A 20,166-nucleotide genomic window follows, 5' to 3' on the forward strand; every position below is an offset into this window, starting at 1 on the left:
GAACAGAATGAGGGAGAGACTCCCAACGTTTCCCTAAGTGGGAGCAGTAACACTCCAAGGGTGGAGTTTGTCAACTGGAGCGTGCAATCACTCTTGTATCAGAGTGAGGATGTTACGGGTTGTCATGTCAAGACAGAGCAGCAGGACAGTGTCTGACAGACTGCAACAGTGTCTGTCCCTATTGTAACAAAGCCGCAAGCACACTGGCTATGGCAGGGGAAAAGGTTTGGTGAACCGCTTCAATGAAAAAGAAGTCGTGGAGATGCTGGAAATCTGAAACAAACACAGGTGCCTCAATATCAATCCATCACTGGTACAATTGATAATATTGCCATCATCCCCATCAGTGGTCTCACTGTGTATTTCTCATCCTTGCCGTTCACCTCATAACGATTGTGATCCAGTTTCATGCAAAATGTGGTGTCCCTAAATGTATACGGAATGGCCATGGCAGAGACAGATCTATCAATGTCCATCTCTAATATTCTGACAGATAATTGAGATTCAGAACATTCACACTTGGAGGGATCGGGTCACACCTCCCTCCCTCCCTAACATCAATCCTCACTATTGACCCACCACCCCCCTCTACAATCACACTCTGATGGATAGTTGGAACTCTCTATTGGATGATTCTTTACCTTCTGGCAAAAACCTTGAATGCTCCCACCGTCCCCTCTCACTGTCTCAATAAATATCTTTCATCGCGTTTGTTTCTTGTCCTCAGGGCCGTGTCCCTGAAATTCATCCTCAATCTCCCTGGACAAGGGATGGACAAGCTGGGTGGATTAGCCCTCCTGCTTCACAGAACCAAGGACCCAGTTTCGATTCCAGCCTCGGGGCGACTGTCTGTGTGAGGTTTGCACATTCTCCCCGTGTCTGTGTGGTTTCCTCAGGGTGCTGCAGTTTCCTCCCACAGTCCAAAGATGTGTAGGTTAGGGTGGATTGGCCGTGCTAAATTACCCCATAGTGTTCAGGGATGTGTAGGTTAGGGTGGATTGGCTATGCTAAATTACCCATAGTGTTCAGGGATGTGTAGGTTAGGGTGGATTGGCCAAGCTAAATTACCCCACACTGTTCAGGGATGTGTAGGTTAGGGTGGATTGGCCATGCTAAATTACCCCATAGTGTTCAGGGATGTGTAGGTTAGGGTGGATTGGCCATGCTAAATTACCCCATAGTGTTCAGGGATGTGTAGGTTAGGGTGGATTGGCCATGCTAAATTACCCCATAGTGTTCAGGGATGTGAAGGTTAGGGTGGATTAGCCGTGCTAAATTACCCCATAGTGTTCAGGGATGTGTAGGTTAAGGTGGATTGGCCATGCTAAATTACCCCATAGTGTTCAGGGATGTGTAGGTTAGGGTGGATTGGCCATGCTAAATTACCCCATAGTGTTCAGGGATGTGTAGGATAGGGTGGATTGGCCGTGCTAAATTACCCCATAGTGTTTAGGGATGTGTAGGTTAGGGTGGATTGGCCATGCTAAATTACCCCATAGTGTTCAGGGATGTGTAGGTTAGGGTGGATTGGCCATGCTAAATTACCCCATAGTGTTCAGGGATGTGTAGGTTAGGGTGGATTGGCCGTGCTAAATTACCCCATAGTGTTCAGGGATGTGTAGGATAGGGTGGATTGGCCGTGCTAAATTACCCCATAGTGTTCAGGGATGTGCAGGTTAGGGTGGATTGGCCGTGCTAAATTACCCCATAGTGTTCAGGGATGTGCAGGTTAGGGTGGATTGGCCGTGCTAAATTACCCCATAGTGTTCAGGGATGTGCAGGTTAGGGTGGATTGGCCGTGCTAAATTACCCCATAGTGTTCAGGGATGTGCAGGTTAGGGAGGATTGGCCATGCTAAATTACCCCATAGTGTTCAGGGATGTGTAGGTTAAGGTGGATTGGCCATGCTAAATTACCCCATAGTGTTCAGGGATGTGTAGGTTAGGGTGGATTGGCCGTGCTAAATTACCCCATAGTGTTCAGGGATGTGTAGGATAGGGTGGATTGGCCGTGCTAAATTACCCCATAGTGTTCAGGGATGTGTAGGTTAGGGTGGATTGGCCATGCTAAATTACCCCATAGTGTTCAGGGATGTGTAGGTTAGGGTGGATTGGCCATGCTAAATTATCCCATAGTGCTCAGGGATGTGCAGGTTAGGGTGGATTGGCCATGCTAAATTACCCCATAGTGTTCAGGGATGTGCAGGTTAGGGTGGATTGGCTATGCTATATTACCCCATAGTGTTCAGGGATGTGTAGGTTAGGGTGGATTGGCCATGCTAAATTACCCCATAGTGTTCAGGGATGTGTAGGTTAGGGTGGATTGGCCATGCTAAATTACCCCATAGTGTTCAGGGATGTGCAGGTTAGGGTGGATTGGCCATGCTAAATTACCCCATAGTGTTCAGGGATGTGTAGGTTAGGGTGGATTGGCCATGCTAAATTACCCCATAGTGTTCAGGGATGTGTAGATAGGGAAATGTAGGTGGGGAATGAGTTTCGGTGGGACTCTATTTGGACCGTCGGTGTAAACTTAATCATACAGTCACAGAGATGTACAGCACGGAAACAGACCCTTTGGCCCAACCCGTCCATGCCAACCAGATATCCCAGCACCCGGCCTGTATCCCTCCAAACCCTTCCTATTCATACACCCATCCAAATGCCTCTTAAATGCTGTAATTGTAGCAGCCCCCACCACATCCTCTGGCAGCTCATTCCACACACGTACCACCCTCTGGGTGAAAAAGTCACCCCTTAGGTCCCTTTTATATCTTTCCCCTCTCCCCCTAAACCTATGCCCCTCTAGTTCTGGACTCCCCCACCCCAGGGAAAAGACTTTGCCTATTTACCCTATCGATGCCCCCTCATGATTTTATAAACCTCTATAAGGTCACCCCTCAGTATCCGACACTCCAGGGAAAACAGCCCCAGCCTGTTCAGCCTCTCCCTGTAGCTCAGACCCTCCAACCCTGGCAACATCCTGGTGACACTTGAAAGGGTTCAGAAAAGACTTCCAACATCTTTCCGATCGGAAGGAGACCAGAACTGCACTTGTTGGGCAAAATGGTGCGTATCTGCCCTGTCGGGCTTCGGCGATCTATGATGATGAAACGCAGGGTTACAGGGACAGGATGAGGAGGTGGGACGAGATATGAACGGTCTTCAGGGGGCCAGTATGGACCTGATGGGCCAAATGGGCTGTTTCCACAGTGTCGGGCTTCGATGATGATGAAATGCAGGTTTACAGGGACAGGATGAGGAGGTGGGAAGAGGTGGGCGTGTTCTCCAGAGGGCCAGTATGGACCTGATGGGCCAAATGGCCTACTTCCACACTGTGGTGATTCTATGAACTTTGAAGTGAATGAAGTCCCCAGTTGCCTTCCCCCTCTCAACAAGCGCAGTTCCATCAAATTATTTCGTTTGGCCATCTCCTCACAGCCTGGATTCCTAGGGCTGGTTGCTCAGGGCAATCCCGAAACCTGGCCATTGGGTTGGTGTATGGGGGTGGGGTGGGGTGGGGCTGGGGGAGGGGAAATCAGTCCGACCAAATGCAGAGCCCCCACCGTGACCTCCCACCGATCAGCGACAGGTCAAGGGTTGACTGAGCGCATGGGGTCAATTCAGGGTCAATATGGCGTTCGGTCGATCCAGCACCAGTTGGACGCTCTCCCGGATCGAGAGAGAACCCACGGCCGCAGAAATAAACCCAGTCAGTGTCACCCCCTGGCATTGGGTCAGTTGGTCATTGAAGTCGAGTTGAGGATTTCATTAAAACCCAACGAATGGGGCGAGGTGTCTCATAACGTCCTCGTTGTAGGATTACAGTCAGTGCCCACCGAGGGAGAGAGAGAATGGGAGAGACAGCGGGGGGGGGGCGGGGGGACCAAGGGGACGATGGACAGAGACGGTGGGGTAGATGGAGAGGGAGGCCGCTGAGGAGAGAGGGACGGCAAAATGTGAGGAGGGGAAGGAGCAGTGGAGAGAGGGACGGGGAGTGAGGGGACGGAGGATGGAGGGAAGATGGAGACGGAGAGGGTGAGAGTGAAAGATAGCGATGGCCTGACATATCCCCAACCCAAGCCGGAGGGGAGGGGGGGTCAACCCTGGGGCAATTCAGGAGGGTACGTCAGGAGCAGCACTGGGTGGACCTGAAGGTCAGGGGTCAACCTGGTGAAGCCCCTCCAAAGGACATAACCAGCCAGCGATAGGCAGAGCCAAGCAATCCCAGCACCAAGGGGCCAGGGCTCATCTCTGCAGCTCAGCCCCCACCCTGCCACGGGGGGCAATTAAACAACTCACTGGAGGGGGAGGGGGAGGACCCACAGATACCCCCCCAAACACCCTCAATGATGGAAAGAGAGTGAAAGATCAGCATGAAGCCCTCGCAGGGACCTTCAGCCAGGATTGGGGAGTGGGTGATCCAGCTCAGCCTCCTCCCGTGGTCCCAGATTCCAGCCAATTCCCGCTCACTCCACCTGATAATCAGGGAACGGTGGGAGACACTGGATACCGCAAAGGCTACGGGCCCCTGCCAACCTCCCCGCACCAGCACTGGAGAGTTCTGCCCTGGAAGGTGCCGCTGCCCGAGCCAAGCTGTTCCAGTTCCACCGGCATCTCCCCAGCCAATGTGGGAAACGGGCCCGGGGATGTCCTGGACATCAATCCCAGCCGGGCCAATTACTGCCCCATCAGGGAAGGTGATGGAAGGGGTCATCAATACTGCTACCCAGCAGCACTCACTCAGCGATACTTTACAGGGGGGGGTGGGGGTGGGGTGGTGTTCCCATGTACCTGCTGTCCATGTCCTTCCTGGTGGGAGCGGCCGTGGGTTCGGAAGGTGCTGCCTGAGGAGTTTTGGTGAATTTCTGCAGGGCACCTTGTAGCTGGGACACCCTGCTGCTACTGAGGGGCAGTGGGGGAGGGAGGGAGGGAGGGAGGGGGATGTTTGTGGGTGTGGGGGCCAATCGAGCCAGGGGGAAGGTGGGGTCAGCTTTGCCCCTGGATGTGGAGGGGCAGGGGGGGGCAGGTTCAATGACCCAATCCAGTGGGAACTGGATTGTGGTTTAAACCAAAGCCATGTGCAGGTTTAGGCTGGTACATGGTGGAAAATGCTGACAGAGAGAGAGAGAGAGCTGGAGGGAAACAGACGGGCCGAAAGGCCTCCCTGATTTGACAACAAGAGAAGCAGAGTGGCCTTCAGAATGTTTTTATTCTGCTGTCGGCTGAAGAATTCAAGGGTTTCTCTGCATCGCTCCGCCAATGGTTTCCACTTCACACCAACCTGTGAGAGAGACAGAGCGAGAGAGAGATGGAGGGAGAGAGAGAGAGAGAGAGAGAGGGGAGAAGGGGGAGAGAGAGAGAGAGAGTGAGAGAGAGAGTGGGAGAGAGAGAGAGAGAGAGAGTGGGAGAGAGAGAAAGAGTGGGAGAGAGAGAGAGGGCGGGGGGTGAGAGAGAGTGGGGAGGGGGAGAGAGAGGGGGGAGAGAGAGAGAGATGAAGGGAGAGAGTGGGGGGGAGAGAGAGAGAGAGGGAGGGAGAGATGGAGGGAGAGAGTGGGGGGGAGAGAGAGAGAGAGGGAGGGGAGAAGGGGGAGAGAGTGGGGGGGAGAGAGAGAGAGAGAGAGGGAGGGGAGAAGGGGGAGAGAGAGAGAGAAGGGGGAGGGGAGAAGGGGGAGAGAGAGAGAGAGAGGGAGGGGAGAAGGGGGAGAGAGAGAGAGAGCGAGAGAGAGATGGAGGGAGAGAGTGGGGGGGGAGAGAGAGTGAGGGAGAGATGGAGGGAGAGAGTGGGGGGGGAGAGAGAGAGAGAGAGAGAGATGGAGGGAGAGAGTGGGGGGAGAGAGAGAGAGAGGGAGGGGAGAAGGGGGAGAGAGAGAGAGAGAGTGAGAGAGAGCAAGAGAGAGATGGAGGGAGAGAGTGGGGGGGGAGAGAGAGTGAGGGAGAGATGGAGGGAGAGAGTGGGGGGATAGAGAGAGAGAGAGGGAGAGAGAGATGGAGGGAGAGAGTGGGGGGAGAGAGAGAGGGAGGGGAGAAGGGGGAGAGAGAGAGAGAGAGAGAAGGGGGAGGGGGAGAGAGAGGGGGGAGAGGGAGAGACAGAGAGAGTGAGTGAGAGGGGGAGAGACACAGAGAGAGTGAATCATTCTGTACACAGACTGTGACCAACAGCCCCAGGGCCCTGCTCTACTTAGACGCTGCCTGACAGGACGCACATCCTCTGGACAGGGATCACCGCAATGCTGATGGCAGCTTCCTGCAATAAGATCCCGAGCAGGGTTAGACACAGAGTAAAGCTCCCTCTACACTGTCCCTATCAAACACTCCCAGGACAGGGACAGCACGGGGTTAGATACAGAGTAAAGCTCCCTCTACACTGTCCCCCATCAAACCCTCCCAGGACAGGGACAGCACGGGGTTAGATACAGAGTAAAGCTCCCTCTACACTGTCCCCCTATCAAACCCTCCCAGGACAGGGACAGCACGGGGTTAGATACAGAGTAAAGCTCCCTTTACACTGTCCCCCATCAAACACTCCCAGGACAGGGACAGCACGGGGTTAGATACAGAGTAAAGCTCCCTTTACACTGTCCCCCATCAAACACTCCCAGGACAGGGACAGCACGGGGTTAGATACAGAGTAAAGCTCCCTCTACACTGTCCCCCTATCAAACCCACCCAGCACAGGGACAGCACGGGGTTAGATACAGAGTAAAGCTTCCTCTACACTGTCCCCCATCAAACCCTCCCAGGACAGGGGCAGCACGGGGTTAGATACAGAGTAAAGCTCCCTCTACACTGTCCCCCATCAAACACTCCCAGGGACAGGGACAGCACGGGGTTAGATACAGAGTAAAGCTCCCTCTACACTGTCCCCATCAAACCCTCCCAGGACAGCGACAGCACGGGGTTAGATACAGAGTAAAGCTCCCTCTACACTGTCCCCCCATCAAACACTCCCAGGACAGGGACAGCACGGGGTTAGATACAGAGTAAAGCTTCCTCTACACTGTCCCCCATCAAACCCTCCCAGGACAGGGGCAGCACGGGGTTAGATACAGAGTAAAGCTCCCTCTACACTGTCCCCATCAAACCCTCCCAGGACAGCGACAGCACGGGGTTAGATACAGAGTAAAGCTCCCTCTACACTGTCCCCATCAAACCCTCCCAGCACACTGTAATGAGTGATTGGAAATAAGTTACTCACGACCCATTGCAGCTGTAATCATGCAGACGCAGAGAAGCAGGAATATTGCACATGGGATGAACCAATATAAATGACTATTCGGGGCTTGTGGATCTGTGAAAGAGAGCAGGGAGGGGAAGGATGAGATAAGATCAGCTTTAACTCCCATCCATCCGTCTTCTGTTCAGGCAGGAGGCTGAGAGAATCAGAGAGAGAGAGAGTGACAGTGAGTTCAAGGTCTGACAGGGAGATGGATAGAGAGGGAGGAAGGTATCTCCGCATCAGAGACAGAGGACAGGCATAGAGAGAGAGAGTGTGCGGGAGAGAGAGAGAGAGTGGGGGAGAGTGAGAGAGAGAGAGAGAGTGGGGGAGAGTGAGAGAGAGAGAGCGCGCGGGAGAGAGAGCGGGGAGAGAGAGAGAGCGGGGAGAGAGAGAGCGGGGGGAGAGAGAGAGAGAGAGAGAGAGAGAGAGAGAGAGTGGGGGAGAGAGAGCGGGGGAAGTGAGAGAGAGTGTGTGGGGGAGAGTGAAAGAGAGAGTGGGGGAGAGTGAGAGAGAGAGAGAGCGGGAGAGAGTGAGAGAGAGCGGGGGAGAGTGAGAGAGAGAGTGGGGGAGAGTGAGAGAGAAAGTGGGGGAGAGTGAGAGAGAGAGTGGGAGAGAGAGAGCGGGGGGAGAGAGAGAGAGTGGGGGAGAGTGAGAGAGAGTGTGGGGGGAGAGAGAGAGCGGGGGAGAGTGAGAGAGAGAGTGTGGGGGAGAGTGGGGGAAAGTGAGAGAGAGAGAGCGGGGGAGAGTGAGAGAGTGCGGGAGAGAGAGAGTGGGGGAGAGAGAGAGAGTGGGGGAGAGAGAGAGTGGGGGAGAGAGAGAGAGTGCGGGAGAGAGAGAGAGAGTGCGGGAGAGAGAGAGAGAGAGTGCGGGAGAGTGAGTGAGTGGGGAGAGAGAGTGAGTGAGTGGGGAGAGAGAGTGAGGGGGGAGAGAGAGTGAGTGAGTGGGGAGAGAGAGTGAGTGAGTGGGGAGAGAGAGTAGAGAGAGGGGGGGAGAGAGAGTGAGTTGGGGAGAGAGAGAGAGTGGGGGAGAGAGAGAGAGTGGGGGAGAGAGAGAGTGTGGGCCAGAGAGAGAGAGTGGGGGAGAGAGTGAGTGGGGGAGAGAGAGTGAGTGGGGGAGAGAGAGAGAGTGGGGGAGAGTGAGTGAGTGGGGGGGAGTGAGTGAGAGAGAGTGGGGGAGAGTGAGTGAGAGAGTGCGGGAGAGAGAGTGAGTGGGGGAGAGAGACCGAGGGAGAGTGAGTGAGTGGGGGAGAATGAGTGAGAGAGAGAGCGGGGGAGAGTGATTGAGTGGGGGAGAGTGAGTGAGAGAGAGAGCGGGGGAGAGTGAGTGAGAGAGAGTGGGGGAGAGAGAGTGAGTGGGGGAGAGAGACCGGGGGAGAGTGAGTGAGTGGGGGAGAGGGAGTGAGAGAGAGAGCGGGGGAGAGTGAGAGAGAGAGAGCAGGGGAGAGTGAATGAGTGAGTGGGGGAGAGTGAGTGAGTGGGGGAGAGAGAGAGAGCGGGCTGGAGTGAGTGAGTGGGGGAGAGTGAGTGAGAGAGAGAGAGCAGGGGGGAGTGAGAGAGTGCGGGAGAGAGATAGTGGGGGGGAGAGAGAGAGAGAGAGAGTGGGGGAGATAGAGAGAGAGAGAGTGAGAAAGAGAGAGTGGGGGAGAGAGAGAGAGTGGGGGAGAGAGAGTGAGCGGGGGAGAGTGAGAGAGTGGGGGAGAGTGAGAGAGTGGGGGAGAGTGAGTGGGGGAGAGTGAGTGAGAGAGAGTGGGAGAGAGTGAGTGGGGGAGAGAGAGAGAGCGGGGGAGAGTGAGTGAGAGAGTGTGGGAGAGAGAGTGGGGGAGAGTGAGTGAGAGAGAGTGGGAGAGAGTGAGTGGGGGAGAGAGAGAGAGCGGGGGAGAGTGAGTGAGAGAGAGTGGGGGAGAGAGAGAGTGGGAGAGAGAGTGAGTGAGGGAGAGAGAGAGAGAGTGCAGGAGAGAGAGAGTGTGCGGGAGAGAGAGAGAGTGGGGGAGAGAGAGAGAGTGGGGGAGAGAGAGAGAGAGAGTGGGAGAGAGAGTGAGTGAGGGAGAGAGAGAGAGTGCAGGAGAGAGAGAGAGAGTGTGCGGGAGAGAGAGAGAGTGGGGGAGAGAGAGAGAGTGCGGGAGAGAGAGTGAGTGAGTGGGGAGAGAGAGTGAGTGAGTGGGGAGAGAGAGAGGGGGAGAGAGAGTGAGTGGGGGAGAGAGAGAGAGTGGGGGAGAGAGAGAAAGAGAGAGTGCGGGAGAGAGAGTGAGTGAGTGGGGAGAGAGGGGGGAGAGAGTATGACTGGGGGAGAGAGAGAGAGTGGGGGAGAGAGAGTGAATGGGGGAGAGAGACCGAGGGAGAGTGAGTGAGTGGGGGAGAATGAGTGAGAGAGAGAGAGCGGGGGAGAGTGAGTGAGTGGGGGAGGGTGAGTGAGAGAGAGTGGGGGAGAGAGAGTGAGTGGGGGAGAGAGACCGGGGGAGAGTGAGTGAGTGGGGGAGAGGGAGTGAGAGAGAGAGAGCGGGGGAGAGTGAGAGAGAGAGCAGGGGAGAGTGAATGAGTGAGTGGGGGAGAGTGAGTGAGTGGGGGAGAGAGAGAGCGGGCTGGAGTGAGTGAGTGGGGGAGAGTGAGTGAGAGAGAGAGGTGGGGGGAGTGAGAGAGTGCGGGAGAGAGAGAGTGGGGGGGAGAGAGAGAGAGAGAGAGAGAGTGAGAGAGAGAGAGTGGGGGAGAGAGAGAGTGGGGGAGAGAGAGAGAGTGGGGGAGAGAGAGTGAGCGGGGGAGAGTGAGAGAGTGGGGGAGAGAGAGCGGGGGAGATTGAGTGAGAGTGGGGGAGAGAGAGAGAGAGCAGGGGAGAGTGAGTGAGTGGGGGAGAGTGAGAGAGAGAGTGGGGGAGAGTGAGTAAGTGGGGGGGAGAGAGAGAGCGGGGGAGAGTGATTGAGTGGGGGAGAGTGAGTGAGAGCGGGGAGAGTGAGTGAGTGGGGGAGAGAGAGTGATAGAGAGAGCGGGGAGAGTGAGTGAGTGGGAGAGAGAGAGAGCGAGAGAGAGAGAGCGGGGTAGAGTGAGTGAGAGAGAGAGAGAGTGGGGGAGAGTGGGGAAGAGTGAGTGAGTGGGGGGGAGAGAGAGAGAGAGCGGGGGAGAGTAAGTGAGTCGGGGAGAGAGAGAGAGCGGGGGAGAGTGAGTGAGCGGGGGAGAGAGAATGAGCGGGGGAGAGAGAGTGAGCGGGGGAGAGTGAGTGAGAGAGTGAGCGGGGGAGAGTGAGAGAGTGGTGGGGAGAGAGAGAGAGCAGGGGAGAGTGAGTGAGTGGGGGAGAGTGTGAGAGAGAGAGAGAGCGGGGAGAGTGAGTAAGTGGGAGAGAGAGAGCGGGGGAGAGTGATTGAGTGGGGGAGAGTGAGTGAGAGAGAGAGAGCGGGGAGAGTGAGTGTGGGAGAGAGCGGGGGAGAGAGAGTGAGAGAAGAAAGTGGGGGAGAGTGGGTGAGAGAAAGTGAGAGAGAGCGCGGGGGAGAGTGAGTGAGTGGGTGAGAGAAAGTGAGAGAGAACGCGGGGGAGAGTGAGTGAGTGGGGGAGAGAGAGTGAGAGAGAGAGCGGGGGAGAGAGAGAGAGAGTGCGGGAGAGTGAGTGAGTGGGGAGAGAGAGTGAGTGAGTGGGGAGAGAGAGTGAGGGGGGAGAGAGAGTGAGTGAGTGGGGAGAGAGAGTGAGTGAGTGGGGAGAGAGAGTAGAGAGAGGGGGGGAGAGAGAGTGAGTTGGGGAGAGAGAGAGAGTGGGGGAGAGAGAGAGAGTGGGGGAGAGAGAGAGTGTGGGCCAGAGAGAGAGAGTGGGGGAGAGAGTGAGTGGGGGAGAGAGAGTGAGTGGGGGAGAGAGAGAGAGTGGGGGAGAGTGAGTGAGTGGGGGGGAGTGAGTGAGAGAGAGTGGGGGAGAGTGAGTGAGAGAGTGCGGGAGAGAGAGTGAGTGGGGGAGAGAGACCGAGGGAGAGTGAGTGAGTGGGGGAGAATGAGTGAGAGAGAGAGCGGGGGAGAGTGATTGAGTGGGGGAGAGTGAGTGAGAGAGAGAGCGGGGGAGAGTGAGTGAGAGAGAGTGGGGGAGAGAGAGTGAGTGGGGGAGAGAGACCGGGGGAGAGTGAGTGAGTGGGGGAGAGGGAGTGAGAGAGAGAGCGGGGGAGAGTGAGAGAGAGAGAGCAGGGGAGAGTGAATGAGTGAGTGGGGGAGAGTGAGTGAGTGGGGGAGAGAGAGAGAGCGGGCTGGAGTGAGTGAGTGGGGGAGAGTGAGTGAGAGAGAGAGAGCAGGGGGGAGTGAGAGAGTGCGGGAGAGAGATAGTGGGGGGGAGAGAGAGAGAGAGAGAGTGGGGGAGATAGAGAGAGAGAGAGTGAGAAAGAGAGAGTGGGGGAGAGAGAGAGAGTGGGGGAGAGAGAGTGAGCGGGGGAGAGTGAGAGAGTGGGGGAGAGTGAGAGAGTGGGGGAGAGTGAGAGAGTGGGGGAGAGTGAGTGGGGGAGAGTGAGTGAGAGAGAGTGGGAGAGAGTGAGTGGGGGAGAGAGAGAGAGCGGGGGAGAGTGAGTGAGAGAGTGTGGGAGAGAGAGTGGGGGAGAGTGAGTGAGAGAGAGTGGGAGAGAGTGAGTGGGGGAGAGAGAGAGAGCGGGGGAGAGTGAGTGAGAGAGAGTGGGGGAGAGAGAGAGTGGGAGAGAGAGTGAGTGAGGGAGAGAGAGAGAGAGTGCAGGAGAGAGAGAGTGTGCGGGAGAGAGAGAGAGTGGGGGAGAGAGAGAGAGTGGGGGAGAGAGAGAGAGAGAGTGGGAGAGAGAGTGAGTGAGGGAGAGAGAGAGAGTGCAGGAGAGAGAGAGAGAGTGTGCGGGAGAGAGAGAGAGTGGGGGAGAGAGAGAGAGTGCGGGAGAGAGAGTGAGTGAGTGGGGAGAGAGAGTGAGTGAGTGGGGAGAGAGAGAGGGGGAGAGAGAGTGAGTGGGGGAGAGAGAGAGAGTGGGGGAGAGAGAGAAAGAGAGAGTGCGGGAGAGAGAGTGAGTGAGTGGGGAGAGAGGGGGGAGAGAGTATGACTGGGGGAGAGAGAGAGAGTGGGGGAGAGAGAGTGAATGGGGGAGAGAGACCGAGGGAGAGTGAGTGAGTGGGGGAGAATGAGTGAGAGAGAGAGAGCGGGGGAGAGTGAGTGAGTGGGGGAGGGTGAGTGAGAGAGAGTGGGGGAGAGAGAGTGAGTGGGGGAGAGAGACCGGGGGAGAGTGAGTGAGTGGGGGAGAGGGAGTGAGAGAGAGAGAGCGGGGGAGAGTGAGAGAGAGAGCAGGGGAGAGTGAATGAGTGAGTGGGGGAGAGTGAGTGAGTGGGGGAGAGAGAGAGCGGGCTGGAGTGAGTGAGTGGGGGAGAGTGAGTGAGAGAGAGAGGTGGGGGGAGTGAGAGAGTGCGGGAGAGAGAGAGTGGGGGGGAGAGAGAGAGAGAGAGAGAGAGTGAGAGAGAGAGAGTGGGGGAGAGAGAGAGTGGGGGAGAGAGAGAGAGTGGGGGAGAGAGAGTGAGCGGGGGAGAGTGAGAGAGTGGGGGAGAGAGAGCGGGGGAGATTGAGTGAGAGTGGGGGAGAGAGAGAGAGAGCAGGGGAGAGTGAGTGAGTGGGGGAGAGTGAGAGAGAGAGTGGGGGAGAGTGAGTAAGTGGGGGGGAGAGAGAGAGCGGGGGAGAGTGATTGAGTGGGGGAGAGTGAGTGAGAGCGGGGAGAGTGAGTGAGTGGGGGAGAGAGAGTGATAGAGAGAGCGGGGAGAGTGAGTGAGTGGGAGAGAGAGAGAGCGAGAGAGAGAGAGCGGGGTAGAGTGAGTGAGAGAGAGAGAGAGTGGGGGAGAGTGGGGAAGAGTGAGTGAGTGGGGGGGAGAGAGAGAGAGAGCGGGGGAGAGTAAGTGAGTCGGGGAGAGAGAGAGAGCGGGGGAGAGTGAGTGAGCGGGGGAGAGAGAATGAGCGGGGGAGAGAGAGTGAGCGGGGGAGAGTGAGTGAGAGAGTGAGCGGGGGAGAGTGAGAGAGTGGTGGGGAGAGAGAGAGAGCAGGGGAGAGTGAGTGAGTGGGGGAGAGTGTGAGAGAGAGAGAGAGCGGGGAGAGTGAGTAAGTGGGAGAGAGAGAGCGGGGGAGAGTGATTGAGTGGGGGAGAGTGAGTGAGAGAGAGAGAGCGGGGAGAGTGAGTGTGGGAGAGAGCGGGGGAGAGAGAGTGAGAGAAGAAAGTGGGGGAGAGTGGGTGAGAGAAAGTGAGAGAGAGCGCGGGGGAGAGTGAGTGAGTGGGTGAGAGAAAGTGAGAGAGAACGCGGGGGAGAGTGAGTGAGTGGGGGAGAGAGAGTGAGAGAGAGAGCGGGGGAGAGTGAGTGAGTGGGGGAGAGAGAGTGAGAGAGAGAGCGGGGGAGAGTGAGTGAGTGGGAGAGAGAGAGTGAGAGAGAGAGAGCGGGGGAGAGTGAGTGAGAGAGAGAGAGTGGGGGAGAGTGAGTGAGTGGGGGAGAGAGAGAGAGTGGGGGAGAGAGAGAGAGTGGGGGAGAGTGAGTGGGGGAGAGTGAGCGGGGGAGAGAGAGAGCGGGGGAGAGAGAGAGCGGGGGAGAGTGAGTGAGAGAGAGTGAGCGGGGAAGAGTGAGAGAGAGAGAGCGGGGGAGAGTGAGTGAGTGGGGAAGAGAGAGTGAGCGGGGGAGAGAGAGAGAGAGAGAGAGCGGGGGAGAGTGAGAGAGTGGGGGAGAGTGAGTGAGAGAGAGAGAGAGAGCGGGGGAGAGTGAGAGAGTGGGGGAGAGTGAGAGAGAGAGCAGGGGAGAGTGAGAGAGTGGGGGAGAGTGAGAGAGAGAGAGCGGGGGAGAGTGAGTGAAAGAGAGAGAGAGTGGGGGAGAGAGAGTGAGTGGGGGAGAGAGAGTTAGCGGGGTAGAGTGAGTGAGCGGGGGAGAGAGAGTGAGAGCAGACACAGGGAGGGAGAGAGAGAGTGAGTGTATGTGACAGAAAGACTGAGAGAGAGGAAGCAACAGAGAAAGGGAGAGTGGGAAAGTAAGAGAGAAAGAGAGTCCAACAGTGCGGCACTCCCTCAGTACTGACCCTCCGACAGTGCGGCACTCCCTCAGTACTGACCCTCCGACAGTGCGGCACTCCCTCAGTACTGACCCTCCGACAGTGCGGCACTCCCTCAGCACTGACCCTCCGACAGTGCGGCACTCCCTCAGCACTGACCCTCCGACAGTGCGGCACTCCCTCAGTACTGACCCTCCGACAGTGCGACACTCCCTCAGTACTGACCCTCCGACAGTGCGGCACTCCCTCAGTACTGACCCTCCGACAGTGCGGCACTCCCTCAGTACTGACCCTCCGACAGTGCGGCACTCCCTCAGTACTGACCCTCCGACAGTGCGACACTCCCTCAGCACTGACCCTCCGACAGTGCAGCACTCCCTCAGTACTGACCCTCCGACAGTGCGGCACTCCCTCAGCACTGACCCTCCGACAGTGCGGCACTCCCTCAGTACTGACCCTCCGACAGTGCGGCGCTCCCTCAGTACTGACCCTCCCTCAGCGCTGACCCTCCCTCAGTGCTGACCCTCTCTCAGTACTGACCCTCCCTCAGTGCTCACCCTCCCTCAGTGCTGACCCTCCGACAGTGATGACCCTCTGACAGTGCGGCACTCCCACAGTACTGACTCTCCCTCAGTACTGACCCTCCCTCAGTGCTGACCCTCCCTCAGTGCGGCACTCCCACAGTACTGACCCTCCCTCAGTGCTAACCATCCCTCAGTACTAACCCTCCGACAGCGCGGCCCTCCCTCATTACTGACCCTCCCTCAGTGCTGACCCTCTGACAGTGCAGCACTCCCACAGTACTGACCGTCCCTCAGTGCTGACCCTCTGACAGTGCAGCACTCCCACAGTACTGACCCTCCCTCAATACTGACCATCCCTCAGTACTGACCCTCCCTCAGTGCTGACCCTTCCTCAGTGCTGACCCTCCAACAGTGCGGCCCTCCCTCAGCACTGACCCTCCCTCAGTGCTGACCCTCCCTCAGTGCTGACCCTCCCACAGTACTGACCCTACCTCAATACTGACCATCCCTCAGTACTGACCCTCCCTCAGTGCTGACCCTTCCTCAGTGCTGACCCTTCCTCAGTGCTGACCCTCCCTCAGTACTGACCCTCCCTCAGTGCTGACCCTCCCTCAGTGCTGACTCTCCCTCAGTGCTGACCCTCCGACAGTGCGGCCCTCCCTCAGTACTGACCCTCCCTCAGTGCTGACCCTCCCACAGTACTGACCCTCCCTCAGCGCTGACTCTCCCTCAGCGCTGATCCTCCCTCAGCACTGACCCTCCCTCAGCACTGACCCTCCGACAGTGCGGTGCTCCCTCAGTGCTGACCCTCCCTCAGTGCTGACCCTCCCTCAGCGCTGTCCCTCCCTCAGCGCTGTCCCTCCCTCAGTGCTGACCCTCCCTCAGCGCTGACCCTCCCTCAGTGCTGACCCTCCCTCAGCCTCCCTCAGCGCTGAGCCTCCCTCAGCGCTGAGCCTCCCTCAGCGCTGAGCCTCCCTCAGCGCTGACCCTCCCTCAGCGCTGACCCTCCCTAAGTGCTGACCCTCCCTAAGCGCTGACTCTCCCTCAATACTGACCCTCCCTAGTGCTGACCCTCCCTCAGTGCTGACTTTCCACCAGTGCTGACCCTCCCTCAGGACTGACCATCCCTCAGTGCTGACCCTCCCTCAGTGCTGACCCGCCCTCAGTACTGACCCTCCCTCAGCGCTGACCCTCCCTCAGAGCTGACCCTCCCTCAGCGCTGACCCTCCCTCAGTGCTGACCCTCCCTCAGCGCTGACCCTCCCTCAGCGCTGACCCTCCCTCAGTGCTGACTGTCAGTTCTGGTTCCTGAGTTTTCCGGTCAGACACGGGTGCGGGGGTAGCGATGTTGTTCACTGTGTTTTGGGGGATTATATCGGTTCCACTTGCTGCTTGTGCTGGGGGTATGTGTAACTGATTGGGTTCCATTTCAGGGTCACTGTTGGGTCCTGGAGTGACATTTCGGTCACATCTTACCTGTTTGATTCTGCAGGATGGCCCCATTAGAATCCACCGTTATCGGGTCCACTGTTGTAGGGTCTGGAAAACACAAATCAAATGCAGTCAAAGAGAGTTTGAGGCTGGCATTGTGTGGGACAGAGAGAGAGAGAGAGATACAGAAGCTGGTCATGACCAAAGCTGAAAGATGGAATCGGAGAGAGTGGGAGTGTGGCAGAGAATGGGAGAGGAATACACAGTGAGCGAGTAACTCAGAGAAACAGATAAATGCACAGATGGAGTGTAATAGAGGGTGAGACAGTCAGACAGATACAGCAAGAGGCCGAGAGAGGGATACAGATACGGAAAGGGAGAAAGGAGAGAGACAGAGAAGAGGAGATCAAACATCGAGTCACACATAAGTCGGCAGAAACACAGAAAGAGGGAGTCAGAGAGAGCGCTTTTAACGGAGTGGAAGAGTCCGAAGCAGAGAGAGAGAGAGAGAGGAAGGAGTAGTGGGTGTGGGTGTGGGGGATAGAGACAGAGACAAGGACACATAACAAGAGAGCCACACAGGCAGAGAACACAGACAGACACACTGTCTCTTATACACAGTGACACACACACACACTCTGTCTTACACCGAGACAGAGACGTACACGCACAGTCACACACACAAACACACACAATAGCCCACACACAAACCACCGCACACAGACATGCACACACAAATACACAGTACACACACATGCGCAGGTATGTACACACATTTGCGCACACATATATGCACACACGCATCCACACACACGTCCAAAAACACACATGTCCACAGCACACACATCCACACAAATATGTTCACACACACATCCACACATGCCCACACAAACACCTCCACACACATGTGCACACATACATAAAAGATGTAGACACAATGAGCACACAGATGTACACACAGATGTATGTACACACAGATGTACGCACACACACAGATGTACGCACACACACAGATGTACGCACACACAGATGTACGCACACACACAGATGTACGCACACACACAGATGTACGCACACACACAGATGTACGCACACACACACACAGATGTATATACACACACACAGATGTACGCACACACACAGATGTACGCACACACACAGATGTACGCACACACACAGAGATGTATACACACACACACACAGATGTACACACACACACAGATGTACGCACACACACAGATGTACGCACACACACAGATGTACACACACACACACAGATGTACGCACACACACAGATGTATACACACACACAGAGATGTACGCACACACACAGAGATGTACACACACACACAGATGTATACACACACACAGATGTATACACACACACAGATGTATACACACACACAGATGTATACACACACACAGATGTGTATACACACACACAGATGTATACACACACACAGATGTATACACACACAGATGTATACACACAGATGTATACACACACACACAGATGTATACACACACACACAGATGTATACACACACACAGATGTATACACACACACACAGATGTATACACACACACACACACAGATGTATACACACACACAGAGATGTACGCACACACACAGAGATGTACGCACACACACAGATGTACGCACACACACAGATGTATACACACACACAGATGTATACACACACACACAGAGATGTATACACACACACAGATGTATATACACACACAGATGTATACACACACACACACAGATGTATACACACACACAGAGATGTATACACACACACAGAGATGTATACACACACACAGAGATGTATACACACACACAGAGATGTATACACACACACACAGATGTATACACACACACACACAGATGTATGCACACACACACACAGATGTATGCACACACACAGATGTACACACACACAGATGTATACACACACACAGATGTATACACACACACAGATGTACGCACACACACAGATGTATGCACACACACACACACGCATGTACGCACACACACACACACACACACACACAGATGTACACACACACAGATGTACACACACACAGATGTACACACACACACGGCGATGTACACAGCCACAGACTGAGCTGGGATATAAGGACCGCCCTCACTGTTCACTTGCAGAGTGATGCTGCATATATCAGGAGTTGCTGGCTGGTCTGTTATGACGAAACAATCATACTCTCCACTATCGTTCAGACGCAGATCCCAGATTATCAGCGACAGGTTTCCCTTCGGGAATTCACTGTACGACATGTGGCTCCTGTTCCGGTATTCCTCATTTTGATGTTCGGGCTCCACATTCCCATTCCTCCAATATACCACGACTTTGCTTCCCTGCTTCTTTTGCCAGGATACAGTGGCCTGAGACATATTGACATTCTCCACCTGACACGGGAGTATCACCGTCCCTCCAACGTCAGCGACTTTATCCATTGCAGCTGTATCAGGGGAAAGCAGCCAGGGTCAATTCCCAATCCACACCCTCCAGAGGTGATACAGCTATTTGGATCAGTCTGGGACAACAGAAGGAGGCCATTCAGCCCCATGCTAGTGGCACAAAGCCAGTCCCTTTTGATCTAAAGCTGTTCCTTGGCTCAGGGAGACTCTGCCCTGGATGTGTTTCAGAGGGGGTAATAAACCAGGCGGGGCTCCGATCAGTCTGGTTTGGTACAGAGATGGAAAGGGTTTTGAGAGGCCTTTTGTTTCTATGGAAACAGATGAGCCTTTAGGCCAAGTGGCCATGTTAGAGAAGTGACCTGTATAATGAAAGGGGATTGGTCTGCTCTCTAGCTGAGCAGTTCAGTTCAGTCTAGAACTGGTTGGGAATTCAACAGGGAGCTGTGTGGAAATCTATCTCTCCATCTAACTTCAACCTGTCCACATGTGTTCCCTCTATACTGGGTTTTAAAGGGAGTTTGCTTATTGGGACTGTTATTGGTATTTGGAACAAAATGATTAAGTCTAGTTTGGATCGACTGAGTTCTGTAGGGGGTCTTTAATCAGTTTTTTGTGTTTCATTGTGTAATTTGTGAATAAATCTTTGTCTGTTTTACACCCTGGTAGTCAACCTCGCTAACGTACTCCGGGTATACTTACTGAAACAAATTGCAAAGTTATGGTCTGGTCTGCCTGTTTAAGAATGTTCTGAGTGGTCTGGCCTCGTCCATAACAGATTGGGGGCTCGTCCGGGATTTTAAACAGCGAGTGGTAGGTGCTAGTGTCTTTATTTCGGGTGTTGGTTTGGTTGGGTAGACTAAGCTTGGGACAGTAATGACTCTTTTAGTCACCAAAGGTTTTCTGGATGTGGATTCGGTGACGTTAAAAAGGTTTGCAAAAGGTGAGTGAGACCAAGCTGCAGGAATTAGCAGAGAAGCTGGAATTGGAACTGCCTGCTTCTGTGAGGAAAGGAGAGATAATTCCAGCAGTAGCTCAGCATTTACACTTGCTGGAGAAACCCTCAGCATCTATAGAGATGGCAAGAATTCAATTACAAATGAAATAGTTCGAGTTAGAGGTGAGAGATAAGGAAAGGCCGACAGAAATGAAACAGCCTGGTTTACAATTAAAAGCAGAAGGAAGGGAAAAAGAGAGGGCAGAGAAAGAACTAGAGAGAGCTCTTGAACTTCAAAACCTGACACTTAAAAAGGAAAGTCAGTTGAAAAGGCTGGAGAGAAAGGCTGAGGGTAGGCTCGGTGAGGAAATAATGTGAGCTCATGGGGAAGAGCAGAGAGTGAAAACAGTACGGGTAGCAGCTGAAGGGGCTGATGGGTATGAGCTGGTCCATAAAACACGGTTTGACTTCCAGAATCAATTTCAGTCCAGGGGGATAGAAACTGGGACAAAGAGAAATCCTCGTGTGGAAAGGGAAAGGTAGATCTCAGGGAAGACCATAAGGAGAACTTACCCCAGGGTAAAAAAGAAACCTTTGAGGGGGACAGAGAAGGTAAAAAGCTCTGGTGTTTTCATTG

At 55.0% G+C, this 20,166-nt stretch overlaps 1 protein-coding gene across 3 annotated transcripts in view; it reads right to left on the minus strand.

Moving 5' to 3' along the window:
* Positions 1–5,195: 5,195 nt before the first annotated feature.
* The window catches only part of LOC148133995 (myelin-oligodendrocyte glycoprotein-like), a 74,444-nt gene continuing 59,473 nt past the window's right edge, over positions 5,196–20,166 (minus strand). The window contains exons 3-6 of one of the 3 annotated variants that reach the window (XM_087985712.1): positions 18,307–18,636; positions 16,195–16,257; positions 7,198–7,290; positions 5,196–5,283 (exon numbers count right to left, since the gene is read on the minus strand). In XM_087985712.1, the coding sequence (XP_087841838.1) occupies positions 5,234–5,283; positions 7,198–7,290; positions 16,195–16,257; positions 18,307–18,636 (536 nt within the window). In that variant the 3' untranslated portion in view covers positions 5,196–5,233. Of the gene's footprint in view, positions 5,284–7,197; positions 7,373–16,194; positions 16,258–18,306; positions 18,637–20,166 lie in introns of those variants that run through there. The other 2 variants (XM_087985713.1, XM_087985714.1) reach the window with 2 other exon arrangements.

The sequence above is a fragment of the Chiloscyllium plagiosum genome, unplaced genomic scaffold (genome assembly GCF_037043375.1).
Source record: "Chiloscyllium plagiosum isolate Xiang-an unplaced genomic scaffold, Cpla_swu_hap1 HiC_scaffold_139, whole genome shotgun sequence".
NCBI lineage: Eukaryota > Metazoa > Chordata > Chondrichthyes > Orectolobiformes > Hemiscylliidae > Chiloscyllium > Chiloscyllium plagiosum.